Source organism: Struthio camelus, chromosome 1, assembly GCF_040807025.1.
Source record: "Struthio camelus isolate bStrCam1 chromosome 1, bStrCam1.hap1, whole genome shotgun sequence".
Lineage (NCBI taxonomy): Eukaryota > Metazoa > Chordata > Aves > Struthioniformes > Struthionidae > Struthio > Struthio camelus.
Window position 1 is genome coordinate 181407121 of NC_090942.1, and position 25307 is coordinate 181432427.

At 60.9% G+C, this 25307-nt stretch overlaps 4 protein-coding genes across 4 annotated transcripts; all 4 read left to right on the forward strand.

The window, feature by feature from the left end:
• Nucleotides 1-98: 98 nt before the first annotated feature.
• Nucleotides 99-3057, forward strand: LOC138065833 (adenylate cyclase type 10-like). The gene is made up of 5 exons (XM_068931268.1): nucleotides 99-289; nucleotides 674-781; nucleotides 1036-1214; nucleotides 1830-2000; nucleotides 3054-3057. The coding sequence occupies exons 1-5, from the start codon at nucleotides 206-208 to the stop codon at nucleotides 3055-3057; spliced, it is 546 nt and encodes a 181-aa protein (XP_068787369.1). The 5' UTR covers nucleotides 99-205.
• A 325-nt stretch (nucleotides 3058-3382) lies between these two features.
• Nucleotides 3383-6339, forward strand: LOC138065923 (adenylate cyclase type 10-like). Its single transcript, XM_068931315.1, has 5 exons — nucleotides 3383-3632; nucleotides 4391-4508; nucleotides 4733-4928; nucleotides 5456-5644; nucleotides 6172-6339. Exons 1-5 carry the CDS (start codon nucleotides 3383-3385, stop codon nucleotides 6331-6333), a joined length of 915 nt encoding a protein of 304 aa, XP_068787416.1. The 3' UTR covers nucleotides 6334-6339.
• Nucleotides 6340-8519: 2180 nt separating this feature from the next.
• LOC138065946 (adenylate cyclase type 10-like) lies at nucleotides 8520-20278 on the forward strand (the record flags this gene model as incomplete). Its single annotated transcript, XM_068931430.1, has 21 exons — nucleotides 8520-8625; nucleotides 9433-9537; nucleotides 10097-10135; nucleotides 10487-10630; nucleotides 10933-11135; nucleotides 11900-11929; nucleotides 12111-12302; nucleotides 12544-12665; nucleotides 13081-13157; nucleotides 13500-13689; nucleotides 14742-14794; nucleotides 15218-15351; nucleotides 15817-15966; nucleotides 16551-16637; nucleotides 17043-17326; nucleotides 17701-17837; nucleotides 18364-18489; nucleotides 18963-18992; nucleotides 19606-19708; nucleotides 19835-19950; nucleotides 20274-20278. Coding segments are annotated over 21 exons (2433 nt in total), but the record flags the coding sequence as incomplete, so codon positions are not given.
• Nucleotides 20279-21243: 965 nt separating this feature from the next.
• LOC138065953 (adenylate cyclase type 10-like) lies at nucleotides 21244-24204 on the forward strand. The gene is made up of 5 exons (XM_068931555.1): nucleotides 21244-21440; nucleotides 21825-21932; nucleotides 22185-22363; nucleotides 22977-23015; nucleotides 24201-24204. The coding sequence occupies exons 1-5, from the start codon at nucleotides 21357-21359 to the stop codon at nucleotides 24202-24204; spliced, it is 414 nt and encodes a 137-aa protein (XP_068787656.1). The 5' UTR covers nucleotides 21244-21356.
• Nucleotides 24205-25307: the final 1103 nt, after the last annotated feature.

The following is a 25307-nucleotide window of genomic DNA, read 5'->3' on the forward strand; positions in this document are numbered from 1 at the left end:
GCAGACGGAGCGGTATAGGTGATGCTAGCGTGTGTCGTCTTTCTGCGCGATCTTGTCTCTGAGTAGAGCGGCAGAGCAGTTTCTGGCCAGGACGGAACGCGTACCTACGGTGCCCAGCAAGACCAAAGGGACGCCCGGTGCCGCGTGTGCCTGTGAATGCAGGGCCATTGTGGATTTGGTGCTTGTGCCGCTGGCTCACCACCACATGGCAATGGGCAACGATGCCAGAGCCCTTTATTACCTGCTGGAGTGCGCGGCTGCCTACTTGCACGTCTCCGACAACTACCTGGTGAGTCGCCCTGCTTGCCGGAGCCCACTGCACAAGGAGGCCTCTCAGTTGCCTTGTCCTGGGCAAGCCGATTTTGCCATTGCACTAGGACGTGCCTCTGTGGGGACTTGGGGCTGAACCGCTGGCGTCAGAGCCGGCCTTCTCCCCCTGTTTGCCTCTCCTGGGGCAAGGGAGGCAGGGCAGAGAAGCAGGACCTTTGCACAAGGCGCACGCGCCAGGAGGTGGTGCGAAGGAGCACTCGTGCCCGTGGGCTGTGTTAGGGTGGGCATCGCCAGGGGCAGATGTGTGCCCTCCTCAGAGAGCTGCTGGAGGCAACTGGGAACGATGGGGCTGGATGCAGGCTCTGCACCGACGCTCACCTGCTCTCTGTGTGCTTGTTCCAAGGCCTTTATGAACCTGAAGAAAGCAGAGGTTGTGAGGAGCTCAGCGGCTGAGAAAGCCGATGTGCTTCCCTGCTTTGAAGAAGCCACCTTCCTGAGCCTGAAAGGGGAGGTAAAGTGCCAGGGAGGTTCTGAGGGCTCTCCTGGTGGGTGGAGTTGGACGCTTTTGTTGGGGGGTGGCGGCGGCGGCGATAGGCCTGGCGTTTTGAGGCACGGCCGCTACCAGCGGCCTTTCCTGTGAGCGCTTCAGCCTCCGGCCAAAAGCGGTCGAGGCCCTCGGCCTTGGTTCAGGCAGAGCCTGGAAATGTGGTGCGTGCTCAGTCGGAGCCCTTTGGGACTGTCTGAAGAAGCCTTTCTCCTGTGCAGGTCTGCTACAACATGGGCTGCATGGACCTGGCAAAGAAGACGCTCAGCAAGGCATTGAGCCTGCTGAAGAGAAAATTCCCCCTCACCTCAGCTGGCGTCGTCTTCCAGTTTCTGCTGGAGAAGTCAGAGCGTGCCTCCCACAGGAAGAACAGAGAGTCCTCCCTTCATCAAGAGGCAGGGTAAGAAGCCGAAGGGAAAGAGGAGGGAAGGAAGAGGCGTTTCCTGCGTGGTCCCGGGCACCTAGGCCCACACCTGCCTAGGCTTAAGCCCAGACTTTCCCTGAGCATAGGCGTTAGCACGGGGAAAGCTGCTGAGGGACCTGGAGGCTCCTGGGTGGGGGAGCGGGCACGTGTTGGCTTGTGGGGGGGGGGTGGTGGGGGTGAGAGCAGAGAGATGTTCCCAGGGAGCACAGGCTGCAGAGGGGAAGGGAGCCGGCAGGGAGGAGCAGGACGTGGGCAGGGAGGGGTAAGTGGAGGGGAGGTGTGAGAACGAGGAAGCTCAGGGGTTGCAGCCAGGTGCAAGGCTGCCGTAGAACAAGCCTTTTCCTCGCGGTGCCCAGCTTTGCTTCGCCCTCCCTGGGCTGTAGTGCCAACCCGTTCCTGCTAGCAGCCATCTTTCCCTGGGGGTGCTTCTTGGCTCTGCCGCTTCCATGCCTGCAGCCCGGCCTGCATCAGCTGCCGCCCTGCTGGGAGCAGGTGCAGCTGCCTCCTCTGTCGCCCTGCTTCCCCTGGCCCTGCCTGACCTGGCACTGTGTAGCTAGTGGCTGTGGCCCAGCAGTTTCTCTTGTGTGGCAGGAGGGAGAGGCTGCCCTGGCTGTTCCGGCAGAGCCACTGCCTTTCCTTGCTGCGGCAGCTCTTCAGCCTGGAGGGCACTTCCAGCGGCCGGAGGCTCTCGCGCCTGGCAGCGCTCATGAAGGTCAACACGGCCGAGGAGTCTGAGGATGCGAGTCACGTGAGTGCCTCCTCTCTGCGGCAGCAGACGCGTTTCTGACATAGCTCCTTTCCCCTGGCCCGCCTAGAGTACCAGCAGGGTCTGCCCGGGGCGGCAAGAAGAGGCCAAACGCGACGGAGTGGTACCCGTCCCTGAACTTTGCTTTACAAACTTCCAGCAGACGTGCGTTGCTGCTCTTCTTGGTAGTCGCTCTCATGGCGTTTGTTTCGCCGTTGTAAGCGTTGGGCTGGTTGTGGCTTGAAGGCAGCACCCCGCTGGGGCCCTCGTCTCGCCGCGGCTGCAGTTAGCAGCGGCAGTCCTAAGAACCGTTTGTCGTAGGGGTGAGAGCCCTGAGAGCAGAAGAGAAGAGAGCACCTGGCCGTTGGGTTTATGCCCTGAGCCGTCTAGGCCAGAGAGTCACCCTGGCGACATTCAGTCTTGTACAGTCTCCTGTCTGGACCGTTTTAGATCCTGTTGTCCTACATGGAATATGCGCGGTGCTGCCAGGACCTGGGCTGCCAGGAAGAGTGGCTGCAGTACGGGCGGGCGGCCATCCAGCTTAGCTCTGACGACGAGCTCTTTGGAGGAGGGGTATTAAAGGCTGCCAAATTTGCCCAGGCCCTGAGCCACCTGAACCTCAGCCTGGGGAATCTGCCCCTCTCTATCGACGTAGGTACGTACTGCCCCCGCTGCCTGCGAGAAGGCATCTCCGCCAAGGGAGCCTGTGCGAGCCTGCTGGTTTTCTTGGCAGGCTATCGCGCCAAGAGCCTGTGCATGGAGCTGGAGAGGCCCGACCTGGACTGCGAGGTCCTCGCCACGCTCTTTGCGGCGCTCTTTCTGCAGATGAGGTAATGCTGCTGCGGGACAGACTGCTGGTTGCGCAGGGTCAGGGGGCCACCTGAGATCCTTCTTGTGTCATTCTCTGCGCGCAGCAAAGAGGGCTGCTTGGTTTCTTATTGGATACTCGCTGGCCGTATGGACGCTGGTAAATTAAACAATGCCAAGGGCCGTGGCTGGCTGTTTGGGAGCGTGAGTGTGTGCTGTGAAACTGCTGGAACAGTTGCTGGCTCGGTTCTGGCCCTTGCCAGGTAGCGCTTGCCCCAGGCAATTCCCAGGCCTGGTTTAGGAGCGAGCCTAGCGCAGGGAGGCGCTCGTTGTGTTTGGGGCGCTAGCCACGTTTGGTTGGGTGGACGCGGGCCTTTCCACGCCACGCGGCACCGGTGCCCGAGACGGCAGTCGTCCAGGGGGAGGTCTCGAGAGGAGCAGTTTCTGAAGCAAACGCGTTGTCTGGGCGAGCGCGGAGGGCAGTGGGGAGCTGTGCGTGCTCTTTGGCCTGCTTTTCCTGACAAAGACTTGGATGGAAAGGGGAGTAGCTCTGCTCCTGGGCCAATGGGAAAGCACTGGCTGCATGGGAAGGATGCCTGAGTTTTGCTCCGGGCCTTGCCGTTTGGTCCGGGGGTCACTGCAGCCTTTCTCCGGAGACTTGTTGCCAAAAGATGAACAACTGTCTGCTGGAGAAACTCTGATGGCCTTGCCAGAAAGAGCAGCGCAGGGAGAGCGGGATGATGGGAAGGGGAGCGGGCAGCGTCCGGAGGTGGTGACTGGGCTCCCACCCCACGGAGAGGCTCCATGGCGGCTCGCTGTGCTCCTCCGCAGGTACCCAGAATGTGAGGAAGTGCTGCGCAGGCTCGAGAAGCAGGTGGCTGCAGAGCACAGCATCATTGGGCAGGCATACTTCTTCTCCTGCTGCTTAGACCTGTTGCTTTACGCTGGTAAGTGCTCAGTGAGGAGGGCCCCAGAGAGCCAGGAGGCTTGCAAAGATGCTTTTTCTCCTGCTACAACACGGGCGCCAGAGCCTCCAGCCATGCTTTCACTTCCTGGGCCGAGTCCTGGGCTATTTGGCTCTGGGTGTGTCTTTGTCTGTCTTTCCTGCCTGCCCTGTCTTTGTTTCCATGTTCTACACGTGATCCCAGAGTGATTTCAAAATGCTTGCAATTTCCCTCTTTGCTTCCCGCGTTTTGAGATTCCCCTTTCTGAAACCTCTTCCCAGGCTCGCTCTGCTCTGGCTCCTGGGGAAGCGGGCGGGCATAGCAGTGCTGGGATGTGCCTGACCAGGAGGCATCTAACAGCCTACGCTCCGGAGTGGCTGTCGCTTGCTGGTCAATGGCAGCGTGTCTCTGCCAGCGCTCGAAAGCTGCTGAAGAAAAGGGAATAGCTATCTGTGTGGCGCTTGACTAGCCCTGAGGAGCTAGGCTAGAACTCCAGCCCTTGCCTTGTTCCTGTTTGGTTTTTGCTTGCTCTCTGAGTGGTTTACCTGCCCAGAAATTCTCCAGCTGTGCTTCAGCTTTGTCCTGCTACGAATGCCCGAGGGAAAACAAGGCAGCGGAGGGCGGCACTGCTTCTCTGCGATGCATTTGTATTACAGGCTGGGAGTACAAGTCATTTGAAGAGTGCAGGAGCTTCGTTGAGCGGAACGAAGCAAACCGCATCCTCAGCTCGCACAACAGCATCCTGCTTGGACTGTATTCGTCCCTGGCTCTTTGGTAAGTTACAGAGGTGCTTAGACTGGCGACAGGCCCAGGCAGTGGTTCTGGCAGGGGAGGTGGGAGCTCTGGGCCTGTCGTGTCCCCCGTGCCCTGTCCAACAAGGCGGCCGTCGCTGGGGTGTAGAGTACTTGATCAAGTACTCTACAAAACGTGTGTGTGTGTGTGTGTGTGTGTGTGTGTGTGTGTGTGTGTGTGTGTGTGTTTCTCTCTGGATGGTGTAGGTTTGGAAGGCTTGGGCAGTGGGCCGACTTCCAGAAGCCCTTTGAAAAGGCCAAGAGGCTGCTGAAGAGAGCTGACGCCTCCGTTTTGGCCACCCAAGCATGCAGCCGGCTCCTGGAGTGCTACACGCTGGTGCTGCGGAACGACCTTGAGCGCAGCTCGGCGAGGGCCCGGGAGAGCCGCAGCAGGGCTCTAAGGGTGAGGGAAGAGGAGGAAGGGGGTGTGCATGCTGTGAGGGGACTCTAGGGAAAGCTGTGTTGCGAGCAGCAGTGGATTGGCAAGGCCGGGGCGAAGGAGCCGTGCTGGGATGGAGCCAGGCTAGAGGCAGAGTGTAGTAGTGGGTTAGAGAGGAACATGGCAAGAGGCTGCTCCCCCATGGGGCGGCAGCAAGAGGTGGTAGAGAAGGCAGTGAGGTGACGGGGGTCTTCCCGGGCACGTGAGGATTCCCTTGTGGGAGTGGGAATGGGAATGGGAATGGCCTGCAAGACAGGAGAAGAGACTTGCACAGCCATGAGCTAGCTAGTGAGCCCTGCTGAAATGCCTGCTGCATGTGAGGGCTTATGGCTCGGGAGAGACTTGTGTGGTATCTCAGCCTTGCTAGCTGCGTGCTCCTTGTGCCTTTGCGGCTGCTTTCCCCTTTGGGGAACAGGTGCAGTCCTCAGTGCCAAGCCATCGCCCAGCTCGATGACTTCTGCTGACGTGCCTCTCCATTGTTCTCTCGGTAGCTTGCGGAAGAGGTTTTTGCTCGGTGCTCTACAAGCCCCGTCTTCTACCCCAGAGCCTACCATCTGAAAGCGTACGTTTTCTGCATGCTGGGTAACAAAGACCAGAGCCTGTGGTGCCTCAGGCAGGGCCTCCAAGCCTGTGAAGTGAACGGCAACCTCCTGGAGAAGACTTGGCTGGAGATGAGCGCTGTAAGTGGATCCTCTTTGCCTCTGAGTTGCTCCCTGGGCAGAGGCTTGGCATGCCCTAGGAGAGGGTGGCGCGGACCGTACTCCGGCAGGTCCACGTAGGGAAAGCCCCCAGCGAGCTTCAGGAGCGTGTGCTGAAAGTCCTTGGCGAGCTGGTAGGGGCTGCTAGCCCTCCTCAGCAGGAGGGCAGTGGCAGCTGCGATGCCCTTCCCTCAGGAGGGGCTGGAAGGACACGCGAGGGAGCAGCACGCGCTGCAGCACGCCGCTCCTTCCCAGCATCTCTGCTGGGCTGAGGAGCGGTGGAGTGGAATCTCTGCCTCTCCCTTGAGCCAGCTCTGGGAGCCAGCCTGAACCTGTGAGGAGGCTTCCTTTGCGTTCCCTCTCCTTGCCCTCCCTGATAGGCTTTTGCAGCACGGCAGATTGGGTGATGGGTGGAAGAAGCTACTGCGAGAGGCCTCGCTTGCCTTCCCGGACCGCTCGGGGGACCTCCCGTTCTTCGCGGCTCTCACTTGGGCTTTTGTTTTCCTCAGGAGCGGTGGTTCACTGGCAAGGGCCCCGTGGGAGACTTGTGGCTGGAGACAGCGCCACGTTTTCCCCAGCTGAAGCAAGCAAAGCCTGAAGTCTGTAGCTCCAGGTACCTGCTGAAGCTGCCAGCACGGCCGAGCGAGGATGCTCTTCCAGGGATTAAATAAAGAAACACTGCCATCATCTCAGCGTTCTGTATGGCATAGTCACAGAGCACAGCAAGAGGACGCTGAAGGCGTGCCATGAGAGTCTCTGGCGTGTGGTTTATTGGGAAAGCTAGGCTGCGGGGAAGCCACCACCCCCGTTGTTAGTGCTCACAAGAGTCGAGGGCTGTAAAGCAGCGCAAGAAATTCTCTCCCCCTCGCCCTAGTGCAGGTCCCTGTGGCGCTGTGTAAGCACTCGAGCCGGCTGCAGGAGGAGCTTGGCCCTGGTGTAGGGCCAAGTGGTTGCTGAGGTGGGGAGGGTGGGAGGGTGTTTTTCTGCAAGCGGGCCTGGTTTGAAGTGTTCCCCAGTCAGAAAAGTCAACAGCACTAGCGGCCTCATCCTGTTCCCCTCTCTGGTTGATGCGGATGAAAGCTCCTTAGTGGAGAATGGATGTACGTGTGTCCATATAGAAGTAGCCAAGAGGGATGCCCCTGTGGGCGAGGGCGCTGCTTGTGCTGGGGTCCCCCCAGCTCCCAGCTGAGCTTGCCTTGGGGAGCAGCCAGCCCTTGCTGCTCACTGACAAGAGAGACCATTGGCCTAGGCGTCCTCACGCTGCTGCGCGCTCTTCCTGAGGAGGCAGAGCAAGCCTGCTCGGTCGGCCTGCATCGTCAGTCTCCCGTACGGGTGACCGCTTTGCCTGCCTCGTGGGAAGGAGGAAGGAGGAAGCGTGTGAGCTGGGCTGGCAAGCAGCGTTCCGAACCTGGGCCTGGCTCGGTGTGTGTGCCTGGCTGTCGCCAGCAGGTTGCAGTTGGGTGTGCTAGGTGCAAGTGACTTGTGCTTGCTTGGGAGACTTTTGTGGGCCCCGAGGCAGCAGGGGGAGCCTTCTGGAGGCAAGAAGAGAGACCATCTTGGTAGCCTGTCTCTGAGTGCTGAGGCAGCAGGAAAGAAGGCAGGCTGGTTTCTGCTGTCAAGTGCTCTGCTGTTTGAGGTCAGCAGCGCAAGGGCACAGGCTCGTCTAAAGCACCTGGTCCCCCAGGCCTGGGAGGGGCTGGTGCTCCCTCGCCTGGTCATTGCCTGAGGGAGAGGCACTGACAGTGCCAGAGGGACACTGGAGGCTGCCTGGGCAAGCAGCCGCTGAGTGTCACCGTGTGCCAGGCATGCCAACTCGTGCAGCTGCTCCTCTGCGCGACTGGGGAGAAGGGCAGCTTTGGCGTGCACGGAGCGTGGCCTTGGCTGCTAGCCCTCGTCCCCCGTAGAGCCCGGCTCTCCTCAGTGCTGCTGCTTTGGTGGCAGGGAGAGTTGTGTGGCTCGGGGCAGCGGCTAAGGTGGACGGGGAGCTGCCTTTGCCTAGCCGGAGGCAGGTGCCCTGCGTGAGCCAGGGTGCCCAGCGTGGCTCTGTTTCCCTGGGGCATGCAAGGTTTACAACAGCGTTCTCCCTCGGAGCAGGGACCTGGAGCTGCCTCCTGCTGCGGCTTTTGACTTTGTCTTGCCCTCTCTGATAGGCCGGTGCGCCGTGGTCCTGGCCCAGCCCTGTCCATCTCCTGCCGGCCTCCCCCAGGAGCCGTGCGGATGGAGGTTGGCTGTGTCCCCCACTCCCGCCCCGGAAAAGCCCCACTTCTTTTTTGCAAAGAAATACAAGTCCTCCGAGCAGCCCTGGAAACGCCCAGCTGCGTGCTGCAGTGGCCGTGCTTTTGGGGAAGCCTGGGCTGCTGGCTGTCAGCATGTCTGTTAGGCCCTTTGCGCTTGGGAACGTGGGAACCAGCTGCTGTTTCGGCCACGGGTGGAGGTCAGTCGCTGTGCGAGCCTCCTTCAGCTCTGTACGGGAGACAACTGTGTCGCGCTAGCCACATCTGAGCAACCGGCTCGGCGTAAGGAGGGAGCTGGGGTAGCTTCCCGGCAGTTGCTGGGTAAGCGGTGCCTTGCAGAGGCTGTCACTGTTAGCTGGATCAGCGTACGCGACAGTGTACAGGTAAATGATGACACGCGGCCAATGTCACTGTGACCCGATTGTGACCCCCCCCGGCCCCTTGGTGACAGAGGGCCAGCCGCGCCTCCCCAAGGCCAGTGCGCAACGCTGTGCAGTGGTGTCTGGTCGTCCTCCCTGGTGGGCACGGTGGGTCGTCTTGTACTGAGGTACCGCAGGTACCCCAGGGCGCTGACGATGTCTTGTGCCTGGGAGCGAAGGTCAAAGCACTGCTCAGAACTGGGGGAAGTAGCTGCTTACGTCCCCGACCTGCTTTTGTCTGAGGACTTGAAGCAGGAGAACCGTTGCGTTCAGAACTTCCACGGAGTGCTGCTCTTTGCGGATGTGTCAGGTGGGTCAAAGCGTTATGAAGGGCGGGCACTGAGGAGGAGTCACCGACCCGAGCCGTTGGGACTTAGCGGGCCTTTTGGAGCCCTGGTCGTCCCGCCTGTGGTAGAGAAGGGGTCAAAGGAGATGTCGTTTGCTGCTGAGGTCTTCCGCTTTGGGGAAGTAGCGCTCGGACGTAGCCGAGGTCACAGCCCGGGGGCGGTCTTTGCTGCCAGCCGCACTGCGGCCTGCTTGTGGTCACCCGTCTGCTCAGAGCAGTGTGCGTAGGGAGCTCTGAGGCTGCCGGAGCAGCAGCTTGGGCCCGCGCTGTTGACTGCAGTGCTCTCTCCGGAGCTTTGGGGAGGTGTGAGGTGGGCCAGGCTCTGGCTCATGGAGGCCTGGGAGAGGAGGCCTGGCTGCCTTGCCTCACCCTTGTTAGTCTTTGTCAGGGCAAACTTGGAGGAGCAGCTGCTGCGCAGAGGAGCTGGCTTGCCAGGTGCTGCGTTAGTTGGCAAAGGCCTCCCGGGCTTTCTAGCTAAGGGTGTTGCCTGGCTGTAGGCAAGAGGGGAGGCAGCCGGGGGACGTGCTGGAGGGTGGCAGCCAAGTGCAGGAGCTAGGCGTAACGGGTAGGTGTGAGCATGGGGAAGGCGCCCGTCAGCGAGCGCTCAGAAGCGCGGGTGGAATTAGAGGGCTGTGCCCGCTGTCAGGGGCGCGCCCGGGTTCTCCCGGAGCGTGGTTCTCTTGGCTGGCTGAAAGCGACGTGGAAAGTGCCAGGTCCTTCGGCCCCGTGGACGCGTCCTGATTTCTTTGTGCCTGTGTGTCCCTGTTGCAGGTTTCACTGCTCTGACAGAGAAATTCAGCCAGAGCATCAGCAGAGAGCGGGGTGCGGATGAGGTCACGCAAACCCTCAATCGCTACATGGGTGACATTTTGGAGGGTAAGTGCCGTTCTGCAGGACTGTGTGGGATTGGGCCACGACGAGAGAGAGGTGCTGGGCAGCCTGCTGCTGCTGCTGCCGCCGCCTCCTCCTTGCGCGGGCTGGAGGTTCCCATGGGGCTGAGAGCAGCCGAGAGCAGCTGGGCTCTTCTGGCAGGTGCTTTCTGCTCCCCACGAAGACTAAGGAGGTGCCCGCTTTCTCAGCACCCACCCTTGGCCTTGTGGAGTGACCGCTGTTCAGTGATGGAGGAAGATTTTGCTGGTGTTGGGGCGCAGGGGGGAGCGGGGGCATCTAGCCAGTGTTAGTGCCCAAATGAGCCGGGGATGGGGGCGCTGACCAAAGTGTGCGTTACTTTCCCTGGGGCCTTGTCACAGGGCACAGTAGTGTAGGTCCCAGGGCTGTGGTCCCTGTGAGCAGTGCAGCTGCTACGTTTGCTAAGTTGTGCCCCCAAAGCACCGCTGCTCTTGTGCTGCTGTCTGAGCAGAGCGGCTTGTCCTGCGGCCTTCCTGAAGAAGGCCTAGCTGCAACTCTTGTTGTGCTTTTTTTTTTCGCTCCGCAGAGCTGCTGGCTTTTGGAGGAGACATCTTGAAGTTTGCAGGTACGTGTGCGTAAAAGAGACGTGGCCTCGTCTGCTGCAGCTGCAGACGAGTGCTAGGGGAGAGGGGAGACAGAGCCGCGAGCTGGCAGAGCCCCGAGGGGTGGCTCTGCTGGCACGCAGGTGCCCAGGGGGAGCTGCCGTCCCGGGCCCTGGCGGCGTGGCTGCAGTTGTAGCTGGCGGGGCAGAGGGGGAGGTGTGCCTGTGGCCAGGGTGCTGTAGTTGAGGAGGAGGCCTTCACCCAAACGCGTTTTCCCTGGCACGCCTGCTGGCTTCCGCTGCCCCGGCAGGTGGGTGCAGGTCAGGGAGCGTCAGGTGTCACGAGAGCCGTCCCTGTCCCCTTGCTTTCCCCAGGGGATGCTGTGCTGGTGCTGTGGAGAGCAAAGCACACGCAGCTGAGGGACACCATCAGCCTGGTGCTGCAGTGTAGCCAGCAAATCCAGGAGAAGTACAGGATCCGTGAGACGGACGTGGGTCTGAAGCTCCGACTGAAGATAGGTACGGGGAGTGCCGGATTAGGCTGCTGCGCGTTCTCAGGCAGGCGTTCACGAGCTGCCTGCATGCAAAGTGAGCCGGTGGCCGGCCAACGTGCCGGTGTGGGGCCCCTGATGAGGACCCCCTCCCCGGCCATGATCAGTCCTGAATCCATAAAGTGGGTGCTTCGCCTGCACTCGAAGCAGTTGAGCGGGAAGAGCCCGGCTCCAGGGCTGAGCTTCAAAGTTGGCCTGGGAGGAGCTGAGCTGTGGCGGGCTGTGGAGGTAAAAATGCTCTCTGCATCAGTTGTGCTTGTCTCTCACCAGGGATCTCTGCAGGGCATATGTCCCTCCTGACTGTTGGAGACAAAAAGCAGCAGCACTTCCTGATCCTTGGCCAGGCCGTGGGTGAAGTGTGGCAGGCCCAAAACCTTGCCAATGCAAGTGACGTGATCCTGTCACCCAGCTGCTGGGAGCTCTGTAACCAGAACAAGATCAAGACCAAGAGACTTAAAGGCCAAAGCGCTGTGAAGGTGGGTGGGATGGCCTCTGGAGCAATTCTGAGGGCCTGGCCGTGGCCGTGGCTGCGAGGAGGGCGAGGAGACGCGCGTGGAGGGAGTTCTAGGTGTCGACGTAGGTGGGGAGCAGTAGCTGTTGGGGAGCAGTTTTGTCTCCGGGTTGTCTCTGGATTCTGCTGGGTGGCGTTGAAGAGGGGGTCAGGAGGCGCTGGAAGAGCCTGCCTCAACGGGTACTGTCCTCTGTGGGTGCTGGAGCTGTCCTCGACGCGTTTTTGTACTGTGTGCCTTTAGGTTACAGGCATGGAACGGATGTCTCTGTCGGAACGCGAAGACATCTTCTCCAAGTTTACCCGAGCCCAGCTGAACTACAGTTCTCCTGAGGCGTCAGGTGAGGCCCATCTTCATGATGTTCTGTGGCTGCCCAGAAAGGTGGGGGCGGGCTTGTTCAGGGGCCAGCGAGGAACGCCCTCTGCCCTCTCCCCCTTGCAGTTAGCATTTGTGCCTTTGGCCCTGGTGCGCTTCAGCGGAGGCACTCGCTGCTTCCCCCTCCTTCCAGGGGCCTGCTCTGGCTGAGCACCTGCAGGAGGAAGAAACGTGCAACTGGAGGAGACTTTCTCTCCCTGAGTTCCAGTGCCAGCCCCTGCTTTCCAACTGCTTTTCCCTAGGCAGGCTCGTAGTGCCAGCCTGCCAGTCACCGCCTGGATTTTCCTTCCCTAGGCATCCTGAGGCCTGCTGTTACCCTGGCCCCTCGGCATGCTCTGGGGAAGCTGCTGCGGAAGTACGTCCCCGCATCTGTTCTGAGGAAGGTATGGCCACAGCTGCCGGGAGCTGTGTTTTTTTTTTTGCCCCGAGGGGAGGATTTATTCCTTCCGCGGAGAGCGCGGGCTGCTGCCCACCCCACGTGTGGGCTCTTGCTTGGTGTTTGCTGGAGGCAGTCAGCTCTCGGGGAGAGCTGGCTGCTGAAGGTGTCCCGCTCTCGTCTTCCAGATTGATGACAGGCAGCCCCCGGACTACTTGTCCGAGCTACGGCCGGTCACCTGCCTCTTTGTCAAGCTGCAGTTTGCTGCCGATGTCAACTTAACGCAGATCTGCAAGGCTATCCAGGACAGCAGCGTGATGATGTTGGAGATCATCCGGCCTCACAAGGGCGAGATCAACAAAATCTCCATGTTTGATAAAGTGAGTGTGGGGGAGGAGCCCACCCCGCAAAAGCGTGGGCAGCAAACGAGAGGGCAGTGGCTCTCTCGCTCTACTGAGCAGTGGGGAAAGGAGAAGCAGCTCTGCCTCGGCGCTGGGATCAGCACCCTCTGGCTGGGGGTTGCCCTGAAGCTCTGCTGCTCTCGGCAGAGGCTCGACTCGCACGGCATGAGCCGTTTGCCGTAGGCGTTGTCACAAGCTGTGCTGCCCCCGTCCTTGGCAGGGCTGCACGTTCCTGTGTGTGTTTGGACTCCCTGGAGAGAAGCTGCCCGACGAAAGCGTTCACGCCTTGGAAAGCGCTCTTAAAATCTCCAAGGCGTGCTCCTCGAGGCCTAGGAAAATCGAGTGAGTGGGGAGGCGCGTTGCCCGGGACTGCGCGGGGGAAGGAGGGAGGGATGGTTTCTCAGCGAGACGTGCCCTCTAGCTTGGCCTCCTCTGTCCCTGGGAGGAAGGAGACAGTGCCCTGAGAGGTGCCCTTCTTCCCCGCGCCGAGGAGACGTGCTGTGGCCGGCTGGAGTCAGGGACTTTCCGCCCGTCCCAGCTGTGAGGCCTTAGGGGAAGGGCTGAAAACTGCCTGGCTGCTCTCGGGAGCCCCTTTCACCTGGGGGCGTTACGCTGCGGAGCTCTGCAGGTCCCCGAGGTCTGCCCTGCCAGGGCGGGAGGTGGTGCGAGGGGAGCTGGGTGAAGGGGTGAAGGTAGGCGGGCAGGCAGGCCTGTGCGCGGGTGCTGCTGAACGCCTGTTGCTCTCCGTGTGTGTCAGGGCCGTGTCTGTCGGGGTTACCAGCGGGACGGTGTTCTGCGGAGTCGTAGGCCATCGCGTGAGGCACGAATACACAGGTACGAGGTGTTTGGCTGAGGAGTGGGTGGCTGGGCTGGGTCTGTTCAGCCGGAGCAGTGTGCCAAAGGAAGAGGCAGAGCGGCAGGGAACAGCCTGTTGCCCGTACGTGCTGGGCTGGGACGAGGCCTTGGCCTGTGGCCTGTGGCCTGTGGGGAACGAGGGAGGCAGGGCGGGCGCCACTGCGGTGCGGGGGACCGGGCTCAGAGCCTTGTTGTTCCTGTTGGTTGTGCTGCCAACAGTTTGGGGCTTGCCTGTGCTGGAGGCAATGCAGCCGTTGGCGGTGAAGGGTGGAGCGGGTTGGTTTCATAGGTATGTGAATGTGTGCTCTCTCTCTGTGGCAGTCATTGGCCAGAAGGTGAATCTGGCAGCCCGGCTGATGGAGCACTACCCTGGGCTGGTGTCCTGTGACGCAGCAACGTACGCAGCCTCTAGGCTGCCCCGATGGTGCTTCAAGGAGCTGCCGGAGGCAAAGATGAAGGGGGTTGTCGATCCTGGCCCCGTGTATCAATACCTGGGGGTGTCGGCGAAGTCGTGAGTGTCCTGTTTGAGCGGGCTGGTTGGGGGCAGGGTGGCACACAGGGTCCAGTCTTGGTCCGCCAAGAGGAGTTGTGCAGAGCTGGCCCCCGCCCACACCTCCCATCGCTGGGGCTGAGAAGATGGAAAGGCAGAGCACGGGTATGCTTTTGGCCTGCCTACGCTGGGGCCTCCTGCTGTAAGGAGACTGGGAGTGATGCCGGAGGGGTGGAGAAGGCTTTTAGGTGTCCGTAGGCACAGAGGGGCCTTGCAGCCCCTGCCCAAACGGCTTCCAGCTGTGCTTTCTGCCCTGTGCTTGCTCCATTGCGCGCAAGACTAACGCAGTGGCAATTCTGCCCCAGGGAGGCGTTCTCCCAGCTGCTTCCGAGCATGAGGCTCCCAGAAAGCTTTTGGTCAGGCCAGGACTCAGTTCCTAAGTGCCTCCTGGTGAAAGTTCAGGTGTTCCCCCGGGCCAGGGTTTGGCATCCTCTTTGGAGGACGTTTGGAAGGTTGACGTTGCCGTCCCCTTGCAACTTCAGAAAAACTCAAGCCCAAGGTGCCTGGTGCTTGGCGCCTTGGCCCAAGAAGTGACCCTTGTCGTCCTGTTGCACGTCGTGGCTTGCAGTGTTTTTTCTTGCCCGTCTTTGCCTTGACAGCAGCTGTTGCAGGGCCCCGCTTCTAGAAAGCGCTGCCTGTGAGCACAGGCCGGGGGACCAGAGACTTGTTTGGCTTGTCCTGCGGGGTGCAGCAGTGTGCTAGCCAGCGGCACTGCCTGGCTTCTTGCTCATGTCTCTGCTTCCTTGGGCTTTGGCCTGTGGCGCTCGAGTCTTGATGCTGTCTGGTGTCCCCCTGTGGCCGTTGGGCTTCTTCCTGGCTGCAGCTTTGCTAGTGCTCGTTTGGTGTTTGCGCTCTCTGCTGGGCCAGTGGGAGCATGGGCAGGATTTGCTCCGGCTCAAAAGAAGAGCGGGCACCCGGGAGCGCGTACCCTCAGCTCCAGCTCCACGCGTGGCTCTACGTCCTCCAGCTTCTGCCTACTTAATTGGCTCTTGTTTTTCTCTTCCCGCTGCTAGCGTGTTTGGCATGGATGTTATGAAGGAGAGGTCCGGCTATTCCCCGTTGCTCGGTAGGTGGAGAACGCCTTGGTCTGCCGAAGGCCGATTTGTTGCCGTCGGTACCTGTTAGTTCCGCTCTGGGAACGGAGAAGCTTTTGCGAGGGATGGTGTTGCCCGGCGTGGCCCTAAGGGTTTGGTGCATACCTTGGCTCCTAGCTGGTTCCTGTCTTTGGGGTTGGGCCGCAGCTAGAGGTGGGAAGCAGGGTGAGGCGTGCACCGGGTGCTCCCTGCTGTGCTGCATAGCTAGCGTGGCGGGACCTTTCCAGTGTGCAGTTGCTCACAGCCTCAGGGCTAAAGCGATGCCCGTATTTGGGATCGGGGAGGAGATTTCCTTGGGTCTGACTGACCCGCTGCGGCGGCGAGAGAGAAGGGTGCCGACGGCTGTTTGCTTTCCAGCTCGCTGCAACAGCTCGCTTTCTTGTTTGCCTTCCCAGGTCGGGAGGAGGAGATTGCCCTCTTTGAAAGCTACTTGAAAGCCTACGTGGATAAGAAAGCAAGCCACATCATGGCGTTTGAGGGCGTAACGGGCTCTGGAAAGAGCCATTTACTTACGGAGCTTGCCTCTTTAGGCCAGGCTGCTGGGCTCAGGTGAGTGTTGCTGACCGGGACCTGCGGAACGCTTTCGCTGCCCAGCCGCTGATGTCCGTGGGCTACTGGAGCCCCTCTGCCCGGGTGCGTGGCCCTTGGACTGCAGCATCCCTGCAAGGCCTGCAGGAGCTGCTGCTGAGGAGCAGCTGCGTGCTCTCCTGCTCCCTCCTGAGGGAGCTAGAGGTGGCTCCTGGAGCCACTGCTGTTGAGCTTCCTTCTTTGGGCCAGGCACCAAGCAAGGTAGAGCCCGAGCTCAGTCAGGGCTTTGGCCGTAGCCCCAGAGCCAAGAGAAGAAACCCAAGTGGCCCTAGATTCCGCCTCTCCCCTAGAGCTTAGTGCGAGAAGCCTGCGGCTGCTTGGGTCCCTCTCTGAATCTCAGTGCCTTTTGCTTCTGCATGGCAGGGTAGTGGCTGTGGAAGTGCTGGAGCTCAACCTGAAGCAGGTCTACTCTGCCATGCGCATGGTGCTGGCTGTGGCCATGGGCCTGCAGGCCTGTAAATCGTGCAGTGCCAGACAGCTCGTCCTGCAGGAAAAGCTCCAAGGGCTGGTGGAAGAGAGCAGCTACTGCCTCCTCAACGTGCCTTTCGTCGTTAAGGTGAGAGCGAGAGGCCTCTGTGGCCGTGGCGAAGGCCTGCTTGTGAGCCGTCCTGTGGCTGTTGTGGTTGGGACACTGTGGCTGGGGAGTGGGCTTAGCTCCCTGGTGGGAGCAGCAGGAGGGTAGCACAGGCTGTGCTTCTGTTTGTGGGTCCAAAGAGGGGGGCGAGGGGGCCCCTTGTTAGGGGTGAGTGCAGGTGCCAGGCTGCTGCAGGCAGTTCCTGGGGCCTTGCTCAGCAGCCTGGAAAGGGCATTGCAGAGAGGCTTTGAGAGGGGGCTGATGAGCTGGTGCTGAGTTCACTGGTGCGGGAGCAGCCTGCTCCCTCGCGCGATTGCCATGGCGAGGGAAGAAGCTCTTCTCCCGCCTCATCCCTCCCTGCAAGAGCTCTGCCAGAGACCCTCAGCAGAGGGCCTCCGTTGTAGGCTCCCGGTGACGTCCGCGCTGCGTCTCCTCTCCACTGTGTGGGGGAGAGGTAAGATGCTGAGGGCAACAGAGGCGTTTTGCTCGCTTGGACTTGCGTGGTGGGCAGGTGTGCTGAACCGCCCTGAAAGGCTGTTGCTCTGTGACTCTGCTTTTCCGGCCAGTTTCCCCTGTCGGAGAAGGTGTCCAAGATGAGCGACGCTCAAAGGACAATGGAACTGGAGTTGGTTTTTAAGAAAGTGCTACAGAAGGTGAGCCGTTCTCCCCATCCTGGGTCAGAGAAGGAAAGCAAGGCCGCAGGCTGAGGGCTCTGCAGGAGAGCGGTGGGAGCTGGTGGGAGGACAATGTACCGGGGTCATTGCCCTGCAGAGGCTGAACTCCCCGTGCCATGTCCCCTGATAACTTTCCTCCTGTGAAGTTGGAGGGCATGTGCTCAGGGGGAGGAGGAACGGTGTCTTTCCGTGCCACCGTGCCCGAGAGACCTTAAGAGTCTCGGAGCACGGAAGAGCGGGTGAGATTCTGAACGAAGAGGTAGCTGGGGAGAGGAGAGCGACTTCTGCGCGTCCTCTGTGTGGGGAGAGGCCGGCCAAAGTTTGCCCTGTGGAGGATGCTTGAGAATCCCTCAGAATCCACCCAGACCAACGTGTTTGTTTCAGCTCGTTGAAGACGAACTTGTCCTGTTTGTCATCGACAACGCGCACTACATCGACTCTGCCTCCTGGGCTGTTATGTCGCGCGCGCTCAGAGATGTCCCGCTCTTTGTGGTCATGGGCTTTGCTCCTGCTCGCTCTAGAAGACAGAGGCTCTGCGAAGCTGCAGCAGACATCATGAAGTTGCAGCAAACGACCCACGTTCATCTGGGAGAGCTGAAAGCTTCAGCTGTTGTGCAGAAAGCCTGCCGGGAGCTGGGAGTTGTCAGCGTGCCCAGGGACCTAGAGACGTAAGTCCCAGGCGGGGCCTCGGAGCTCTTCCCGAGGGGTTGACCCTCTGCAGAGAGAGGGCAGGAGGGAACGAACATGGTGGGGCAGTGGGGGCGATTTGCTGGGGCCGAGGCTCTCACTGGTGCTGGGGAGGATCTAGGCTGTTGGGGCCAGGAGAGACGAGGCTGGCAGCTCTGTGCCTTGGGCACTGTCCGCGACTCTTTTCCGGCGCGTTCCAGCAAGCGCTGTATCTTCCGGGCAGCTCAGATGCCAAAGGCAGTGGGAGTGCTGGCCTGTTCAAAAGGGAGGTGTAGCTGTGGCAAAGATGCTGGTCTGAAGCGTGTCCCACCTTGCTTTGCCTGTGTCAGTCCCTGCTGGATCTGCTCCTTTCCAGGTTCCTGATGCAGAGAAGCTGCGGGATCCCATATTACTGCGAGGAACTGCTGAGCGACCTTAAGCGCCACGACATGCTCTTGTTCCACCTGCTGCGGAAGGGCGAGAAAACGGAGGACAAGTGGGAGAGCCTCTTCAGTAAGCACCTTTGTGGCTGACGGCCTGGCTGCTGCGGCCCATCTTCCAGAGCACGTTGTTGCCCTGGGCTTCCCCTGTGAAGCTGGCACAGGCTGGTGTTGCAGCAGTAGAGGCCTTGGCCTGGCTCAGGCGTGGGCTCCTGCATGCCTTGCTGCTGGGATAGCCTAAGCACAGGCTGGGGAGTTTGGGTGGCTTTGTGAGGCGAAGCAATGCGGACGGGGCAGAAAATTGCAAAGGAGGGGAAGAGACGCTCCCTGGCACTAAGCTCAGCCCTGGTATTGTCTGGAGGCAGCATGAACGGGGGCGGTTATTGTGGAGCAGTGCGGAGAGTGGCGTGGCTGCAGTGTGCCTTGGGTGCAGCCGCGCGGTGGATTTATGCTGCCACGGACCGCAGGGCCCAGCTGCTGTGAGACCTGCTCGGGGGATGAATGCTAAAGGGTGGAAGATGGAGGGCAAGCGGGAGGTCACGGCCTGAATCGTCTCCCTTTTTGAAAATCGCTTTACGCTGCTCTCTTGCTCCGCTCAGCTTCTGTAACGGAGGCTTCCCCTGCCGCAGCCTCCTGGAGCTCCAGCGCGGGGAAGGACCGCAGGGTGTGCACCATCAGACCTGACGTGAACCTGCAGAGCATCGTGCTTCCCTCCACCTTGAAAGGTGAGGGGCCGAGCCCCGCTGCGGCGGCTGGCGGCTGCACGGAGGTTCTTTCCCGGGGCGTGGGCTAGAGAGAGGCTGCGCGTCTGCGTGCTGCAGAGTTACCCCTCTCAGCTCTGGGGCTCTGCTGGGAAGGTGGCTCTGGTCCCGCTGGTTCTTCCCATTTCTCGGGGTGCTGGATGGGAGGCTGGGAATGAGCTTCCCTGCCCTCTAGCTGTGACCTTGCGCAGTGAGCCTGGCAGAAACGTTCCCCAAGGAACATGTGTTTCTCCTTTTCCCGGTCCTTGCTTCCTGTGCTTGCAGGAGGAGCAGAGCCGTGTTGGAGATACGTGCCCTGGGTTGCGACTGCCCAAGGGGTTTGGTCCCTAGGAAAGAAGGCTACAAATGTAGCGTCTGGTGTGGTGAAGCTAAGGCAGCCTCGGCAGCCTCAGGCTTGGGAGAGGGCAAGAGAGAGACCTGTGGCTTGTTTTTGACAGGGATTGCGCTGGCTGAGGTGGACAGCATGAAGCCCTCGGAGCGGATGGTCTTGAAGTGCGCAGCCGTCATCGGGCCGACGTTTACCACCGAGCTGCTGTTACGCCTCCTTCCCAGGTGGACCAGGACCAAGATGAACAAGGCGTTGAATGTCCTGGTGAGAGGCAACGTCTTGAAGTGGCTGAATGCTGGGAAGGTGCCAGAAGGCAGCAGTGTTCCCGCCGAGGGGTCCGCCACCTCTCTGGAGGAAGAGAGCGGTAAGTGGTGATAATGCGCCCCCGGGAGCGTGGTAGGCTCCTGCTGCTCCCGGCTGTGTGGCTGGCGGGGCTCGCCAGGGCACGCTGCACTGCCCCCTCCGGTGGTGTGTAATGCCCAGGGCCGGCCTTGCTTCTGCTGCCAGCAGCCTCGGCAGCTGCTTGCGGGGGTGCAGCTGAAGGCTGTGCGTTGGGAGGGAGAGCAGGGCGGGAGCCTGTTGCGCAGGCTGTGCTGGTGTCGGCAAGGCAAACGGGTCCCTTTCACCCTAGCGCTGCGAGGCTCCGAGTGCAGGAGCGCTGGTTTCCTGCCAAGGATCCACGCCAAGGCCTGTCTTTCGTCCCCCGGCTGTGGCCCCAGCTGTGGCTGATGTGAAGGCCCGTTGCCTTTCAGGTGCCCAGAAGCGGTGCTTGGGCGAGACCAAGAAGACGGCGAGGCTGCAGTCTGGCGTCCTGACCTTCTGCGCCCCGCTGCTGCGGGAGGCTGCCTACGAGCTGTGGCCCAAGGGACAGAGGGTGGCCATGCACCACAAGTGCGCGGCCTTCCTGGAGAGGCAAGCGCACAAGTGCCAGTGCTGCGGCGGAGGGGACTTTGTGGCCTTCCACCGCTTGGCCCTCGGCAGCGCCCAGGAGGCAGAGAGCTGGGACGACCGCGCCAGCGAACGCTACTCGTCCAGCTGGGAGGCCTGGCTGCTCAGACAGGAGGAGCTGAAGAGGGATGAGCTCCGTGCCACTCCGGGTATGCTAGCTGCCGTGCTTTGGAGCCTGGGCCCTCCACACTGTGCTTGCGCAATTAATGGAAGCGCTCCTCTGTCTCAAGCGCCGTCCGCAGAAGCGTTTTGCTGGAGCCTAGGGATGCTGTCAGCGCAGGGGAGAGGCTTCCCTAAGACTAGCTTAGTCCTCCACTGAGGCCAGCTGCACCAGCAGAGCCATGCTGTGGGCACAGCGTAGAGCCTCTCTGCCCCGGAACGCCCTCCTGCATTTCCCCGGAATAAATGACCGGAGAGCAGCCCATGTCCTTGCAGTGACAAGAGCCTTGCGGTGCACCCCCCGGCCCCGCAGGCTGAGGCGCCTTTCCTGGTGGGTGTGCTACGCTTGCCCAAAACATAACAGCCCTGCCGGGAAGGCAGCTCTCGGGGGAAGGGGCCAGGAAGAGAGCTGCCGTCGGTCCCTTTGACTCTGCTCTCCTCCCCTTTCTGATCGAGCGTGGCAAGATGCAGCTCTTCCCGCGTGTGAGGTGAGGAAGCGTTTAACTCGTGCTTTGTTTCCAGGTACTGCAAAAGCTCTGCAGAAAGAGAAGAGCTTCCTGGAGGAGACTTTTCGGTGAGGAGAGGAGGTTTTGGTTATGTTGGGAAGTCAGCGGGCCCAGGGTCTGCAGAGGGGGCAAGTGGAGTTTGCAGTTGTGCCTGCTGGCTGTGACTCTAGCTCAGGAAAGAGCTGGCCTGCAGGGTGGGAGCTGGGATGGGGTGGCCCTGGAGATGAGCCTCTTGGAGGAAGCCAGTGGGATCAGGGTGACCCAGTGGGGGCAGGGTGGAGCCAGCCCTGCCTTCCTAGCTGTGGGAGAGCAAAGTTGCGAGGTGTGCAGGGGCAAAGCAGCCAGCGGGAGCAGGGGGGCTGCTGGAAGGTGACAGAAAGACCTGCTTGACTTTCTCCCTGGGGCAAAGAGCAGCGTTGCTCCAGCGCAGGGTCAGCAAAGGCACCAACAGCATCGCGTCCTCGTGGATCTTGTTACCGCTAAAGCCAAAGGAAGAGTTTGCTAGGGCTTGAAAGGGGCGATGTTGCTCCTCGTCCCCGTTTTGCCCTGCCTGGCCCCGCTCGCCTTGGGCTCCGGGGCTCCGGAGCGCGAGAAGACTGCTCAGCGCGCGCGGGTTGACGTCGCTGCAGTGGAAGATGTGCACAGGGCCTTGCTTGTGCTGCGCTAGAATATGCTGTTGGTCTAGGCAGACGGAGCGGTATAGGTGATGCTAGCGTGTGTCGTCTTTCTGCGTGATCTTGTCTCTGAGTAGAGCGGCAGAGCAGTTTCTGGCCAGGACGGAACGCGTACCTACGGTGCCCAGCAAGACCAAAGGGACGCCCGGTGCCGCGTGTGCCTGTGAATGCAGGGCCATTGTGGATTTGGTGCTTGTGCCGCTGGCTCACCACCACATGGCAATGGGCAACGATGCCAGAGCCCTTTATTACCTGCTGGAGTGCGCGGCTGCCTACTTGCACGTCTCCGACAACTACCTGGTGAGTCGCCCTGCTTGCCGGAGCCCACTGCACAAGGAGGCCTCTCAGTTGCCTTGTCCTGGGCAAGCCGATTTTGCCATTGCACTAGGACGTGCCTCTGTGGGGACTTGGGGCTGAACCGCTGGCGTCAGAGCCGGCCTTCTCCCCCTGTTTGCTTCTCCTGGGGCAAGGGAGGCAGGGCAGAGAAGCAGGACCTTTGCACAAGGCGCACGCGCCAGGAGGTGGTGCGAAGGAGCACTCGTGCCCGTGGGCTGTGTTAGGGTGGGCATCGCCAGGGGCAGATGTGTGCCCTCCTCAGAGAGCTGCTGGAGGCAACTGGGAACGATGGGGCTGGATGCAGGCTCTGCACCGACGCTCACCTGCTCTCTGTGTGCTTGTTCCAAGGCCTTTATGAACCTGAAGAAAGCAGAGGTTGTGAGGAGCTCAGCGGCTGAGAAAGCCGATGTGCTTCCCTGCTTTGAAGAAGCCACCTTCCTGAGCCTGAAAGGGGAGGTAAAGTGCCAGGGAGGTTCTGAGGGCTCTCCTGGTGGGTGGAGTTGGACGCTTTTGTGGGGGGTGGCGGCGGCGGCGATAGGCCTGGCGTTTTGAGGCACGGCCGCTACCAGCGGCCTTTCCTGTGAGTGCTTCAGCCTCCGGCCAAAAGCGGTCGAGGCCCTCGGCCTTGGTTCAGGCAGAGCCTGGAAATGTGGTGCGTGCTCAGTCGGAGCCCTTTGGGACTGTCTGAAGAAGCCTTCTCCTGTGCAGGTCTGCTACAACATGGGCTGCATGGACCTGGCAAAGAAGACGCTCAGCAAGGCATTGAGCCTGCTGAAGAGAAAATTCCCCCTCACCTCAGCTGGCGTCGTCTTCCAGTTTCTGCTGGAGAAGTCAGAGCGTGCCTCCCACAGGAAGAACAGAGAGTCCTCCCTTCATCAAGAGGCAGGGTAAGAAGCCGAAGGGAAAGAGGAGGGAAGGAAGAGGCGTTTCCTGCGTGGTCCCGGGCACCTAGGCCCACACCTGCCTAGGCTTAAGCCCAGACTTTCCCTGAGCATAGGCGTTAGCACGGGGAAAGCTGCTGAGGGACCTGGAGGCTCCTGGGTGGGGGAGCGGGCACGTGTTGGCTTGTGGGGGGGGGGGTGGGGGTGAGAGCAGAGAGATGTTCCCAGGGAGCACAGGCTGCAGAGGGGAAGGGAGCTGGCAGGGAGGAGCAGGACGTGGGCAGGGAGGGGTAAGTGGAGGGGAGGTGTGAGAACGAGGAAGCTCAGGGGTTGCAGCCAGGTGCAAGGCTGCCGTAGAACAAGCCTTTTCCTCGCGGTGCCCAGCTTTGCTTCGCCCTCCCTGGGCTGTAGTGCCAACCCGTTCCTGCTAGCAGCCATCTTTCCCTGGGGGTGCTTCTTGGCTCTGCCGCTTCCATGCCTGCAGCCCGGCCTGCATCAGCTGCCGCCCTGCTGGGAGCAGGTGCAGCTGCCTCCTCTGTCGCCCTGCTTCCCCTGGCCCTGCCTGACCTGGCACTGTGTAGCTAGTGGCTGTGGCCCAGCAGTTTCTCTTGTGTGGCAGGAGGGAGAGGCTGCCCTGGCTGTTCCGGCAGAGCCACTGCCTTTCCTTGCTGCGGCAGCTCTTCAGCCTGGAGGGCACTTCCAGCGGCCGGAGGCTCTCGCGCCTGGCAGCGCTCATGAAGGTCAACACGGCCGAGGAGTCTGAGGATGCGAGTCACGTGAGTGCCTCCTCTCTGCGGCAGCAGACGCATTTCTGACATAGCTCCTTTCCCCTGGCCCGCCTAGAGTACCAGCAGGGTCTGCCCGGGGCGGCAAGAAGAGGCCAAACGCGACGGAGTGGTACCCGTCCCTGAACTTTGCTTTACAAACTTCCAGCAGACGTGCGTTGCTGCTCTTCTTGGTAGTCGCTCTCATGGCGTTTGTTTCGCCGTTGTAAGCGTTGGGCTGGTTGTGGCTTGAAGGCAGCACCCCGCTGGGGCCCTCGTCTCGCTGCGGCTGCAGTTAGCAGCGGCAGTCCTAAGAACCGTTTGTCGTAGGGGTGAGAGCCCTGAGAGCAGAAGAGAAGAGAGCACCTGGCCGTTGGGTTTATGCCCTGAGCCGTCTAGGCCAGAGAGTCACCCTGGCGACATTCAGTCTTGTACAGTCTCCTGTCTGGACCGTTTTAGATCCTGTTGTCCTACATGGAATATGCGCGGTGCTGCCAGGACCTGGGCTGCCAGGAAGAGTGGCTGCAGTACGGGCGGGCGGCCATCCAGCTTAGCTCTGACGACGAGCTCTTTGGAGGAGGGGTATTAAAGGCCGCCAAATTTGCCCAGGCCCTGAGCCACCTGAACCTCAGCCTGGGGAATCTGCCCCTCTCTATCGACGTAGGTACGTACTGCCCCCGCTGCCTGCGAGAAGGCATCTCCGCCAAGGGAGCCTGTGCGAGCCTGCTGGTTTTCTTGGCAGGCTATCGCGCCAAGAGCCTGTGCATGGAGCTGGAGAGGCCCGACCTGGACTGCGAGGTCCTCGCCACGCTCTTTGCGGCGCTCTTTCTGCAGATGAGGTAATGCTGCTGCGGGACAGACTGCTGGTTGCGCAGGGTCAGGGGGCCACCTGAGATCCTTCTTGTGTCATTCTCTGCGCGCAGCAAAGAGGGCTGCTTGGTTTCTTATTGGATACTCGCTGGCCGTATGGACGCTGGTAAATTAAACAATGCCAAGGGCCGTGGCTGGCTGTTTGGGAGCGTGAGTGTGTGCTGTGAAACTGCTGGAACAGTTGCTGGCTCGGTTCTGGCCCTTGCCAGGTAGCGCTTGCCCCAGGCAATTCCCAGGCCTGGTTTAGGAGCGAGCCTAGCGCAGGGAGGCGCTCGTTGTGTTTGGGGCGCTAGCCACGTTTGGTTGGGTGGACGCGGGCCTTTCCACGCCACGCGGCACCGGTGCCCGAGACGGCAGTCGTCCAGGGGGAGGTCTCGAGAGGAGCAGTTTCTGAAGCAAACGTGTTGTCTGGGCGAGCGCGGAGGGCAGTGGGGAGCTGTGCGTGCTCTTTGGCCTGCTTTTCCTGACAAAGACTTGGATGGAAAGGGGAGTAGCTCTGCTCCTGGGCCAATGGGAAAGCACTGGCTGCATGGGAAGGATGCCTGAGTTTTGCTCCGGGCCTTGCCGTTTGGGCCGGGGTCACTGCAGCCTTTCTCCGGAGACTTGTTGCCAAAAGATGAACAACTGTCTGCTGGAGAAACTCTGATGGCCTTGCCAGAAAGAGCAGCGCAGGGAGAGCGGGATGATGGGAAGGGGAGCGGGCAGCGTCCGGAGGTGGTGACTGGGCTCCCACCCCACGGAGAGGCTCCATGGCGGCTCGCTGTGCTCCTCCGCAGGTACCCAGAATGTGAGGAAGTGCTGCGCAGGCTCGAGAAGCAGGTGGCTGCAGAGCACAGCATCATTGGGCAGGCATACTTCTTCTCCTGCTGCTTAGACCTGTTGCTTTACGCTGGTAAGTGCTCAGTGAGGAGGGCCCCAGAGAGCCAGGAGGCTTGCAAAGATGCTTTTTCTCCTGCTACAACACGGGCGCCAGAGCCTCCAGCCATGCTTTCACTTCCTGGGCCGAGTCCTGGGCTATTTGGCTCTGGGTGTGTCTTTGTCTGTCTTTCCTGCCTGCCCTGTCTTTGTTTGCATGTTCTACACGTGATCCCAGAGTGATTTCAAAATGCTTGCAATTTCCCTCTTTGCTTCCCGCGTTTTGAGATTCCCCTTTCTGAAACCTCTTCCCAGGCTCGCTCTGCTCTGGCTCCTGGGGAAGCGGGCGGGCATAGCAGTGCTGGGATGTGCCTGACCAGGAGGCATCTAACAGCCTACGCTCCGGAGTGGCTGTCGCTTGCTGGTCAATGGCAGCGTGTCTCTGCCAGCGCTCGAAAGCT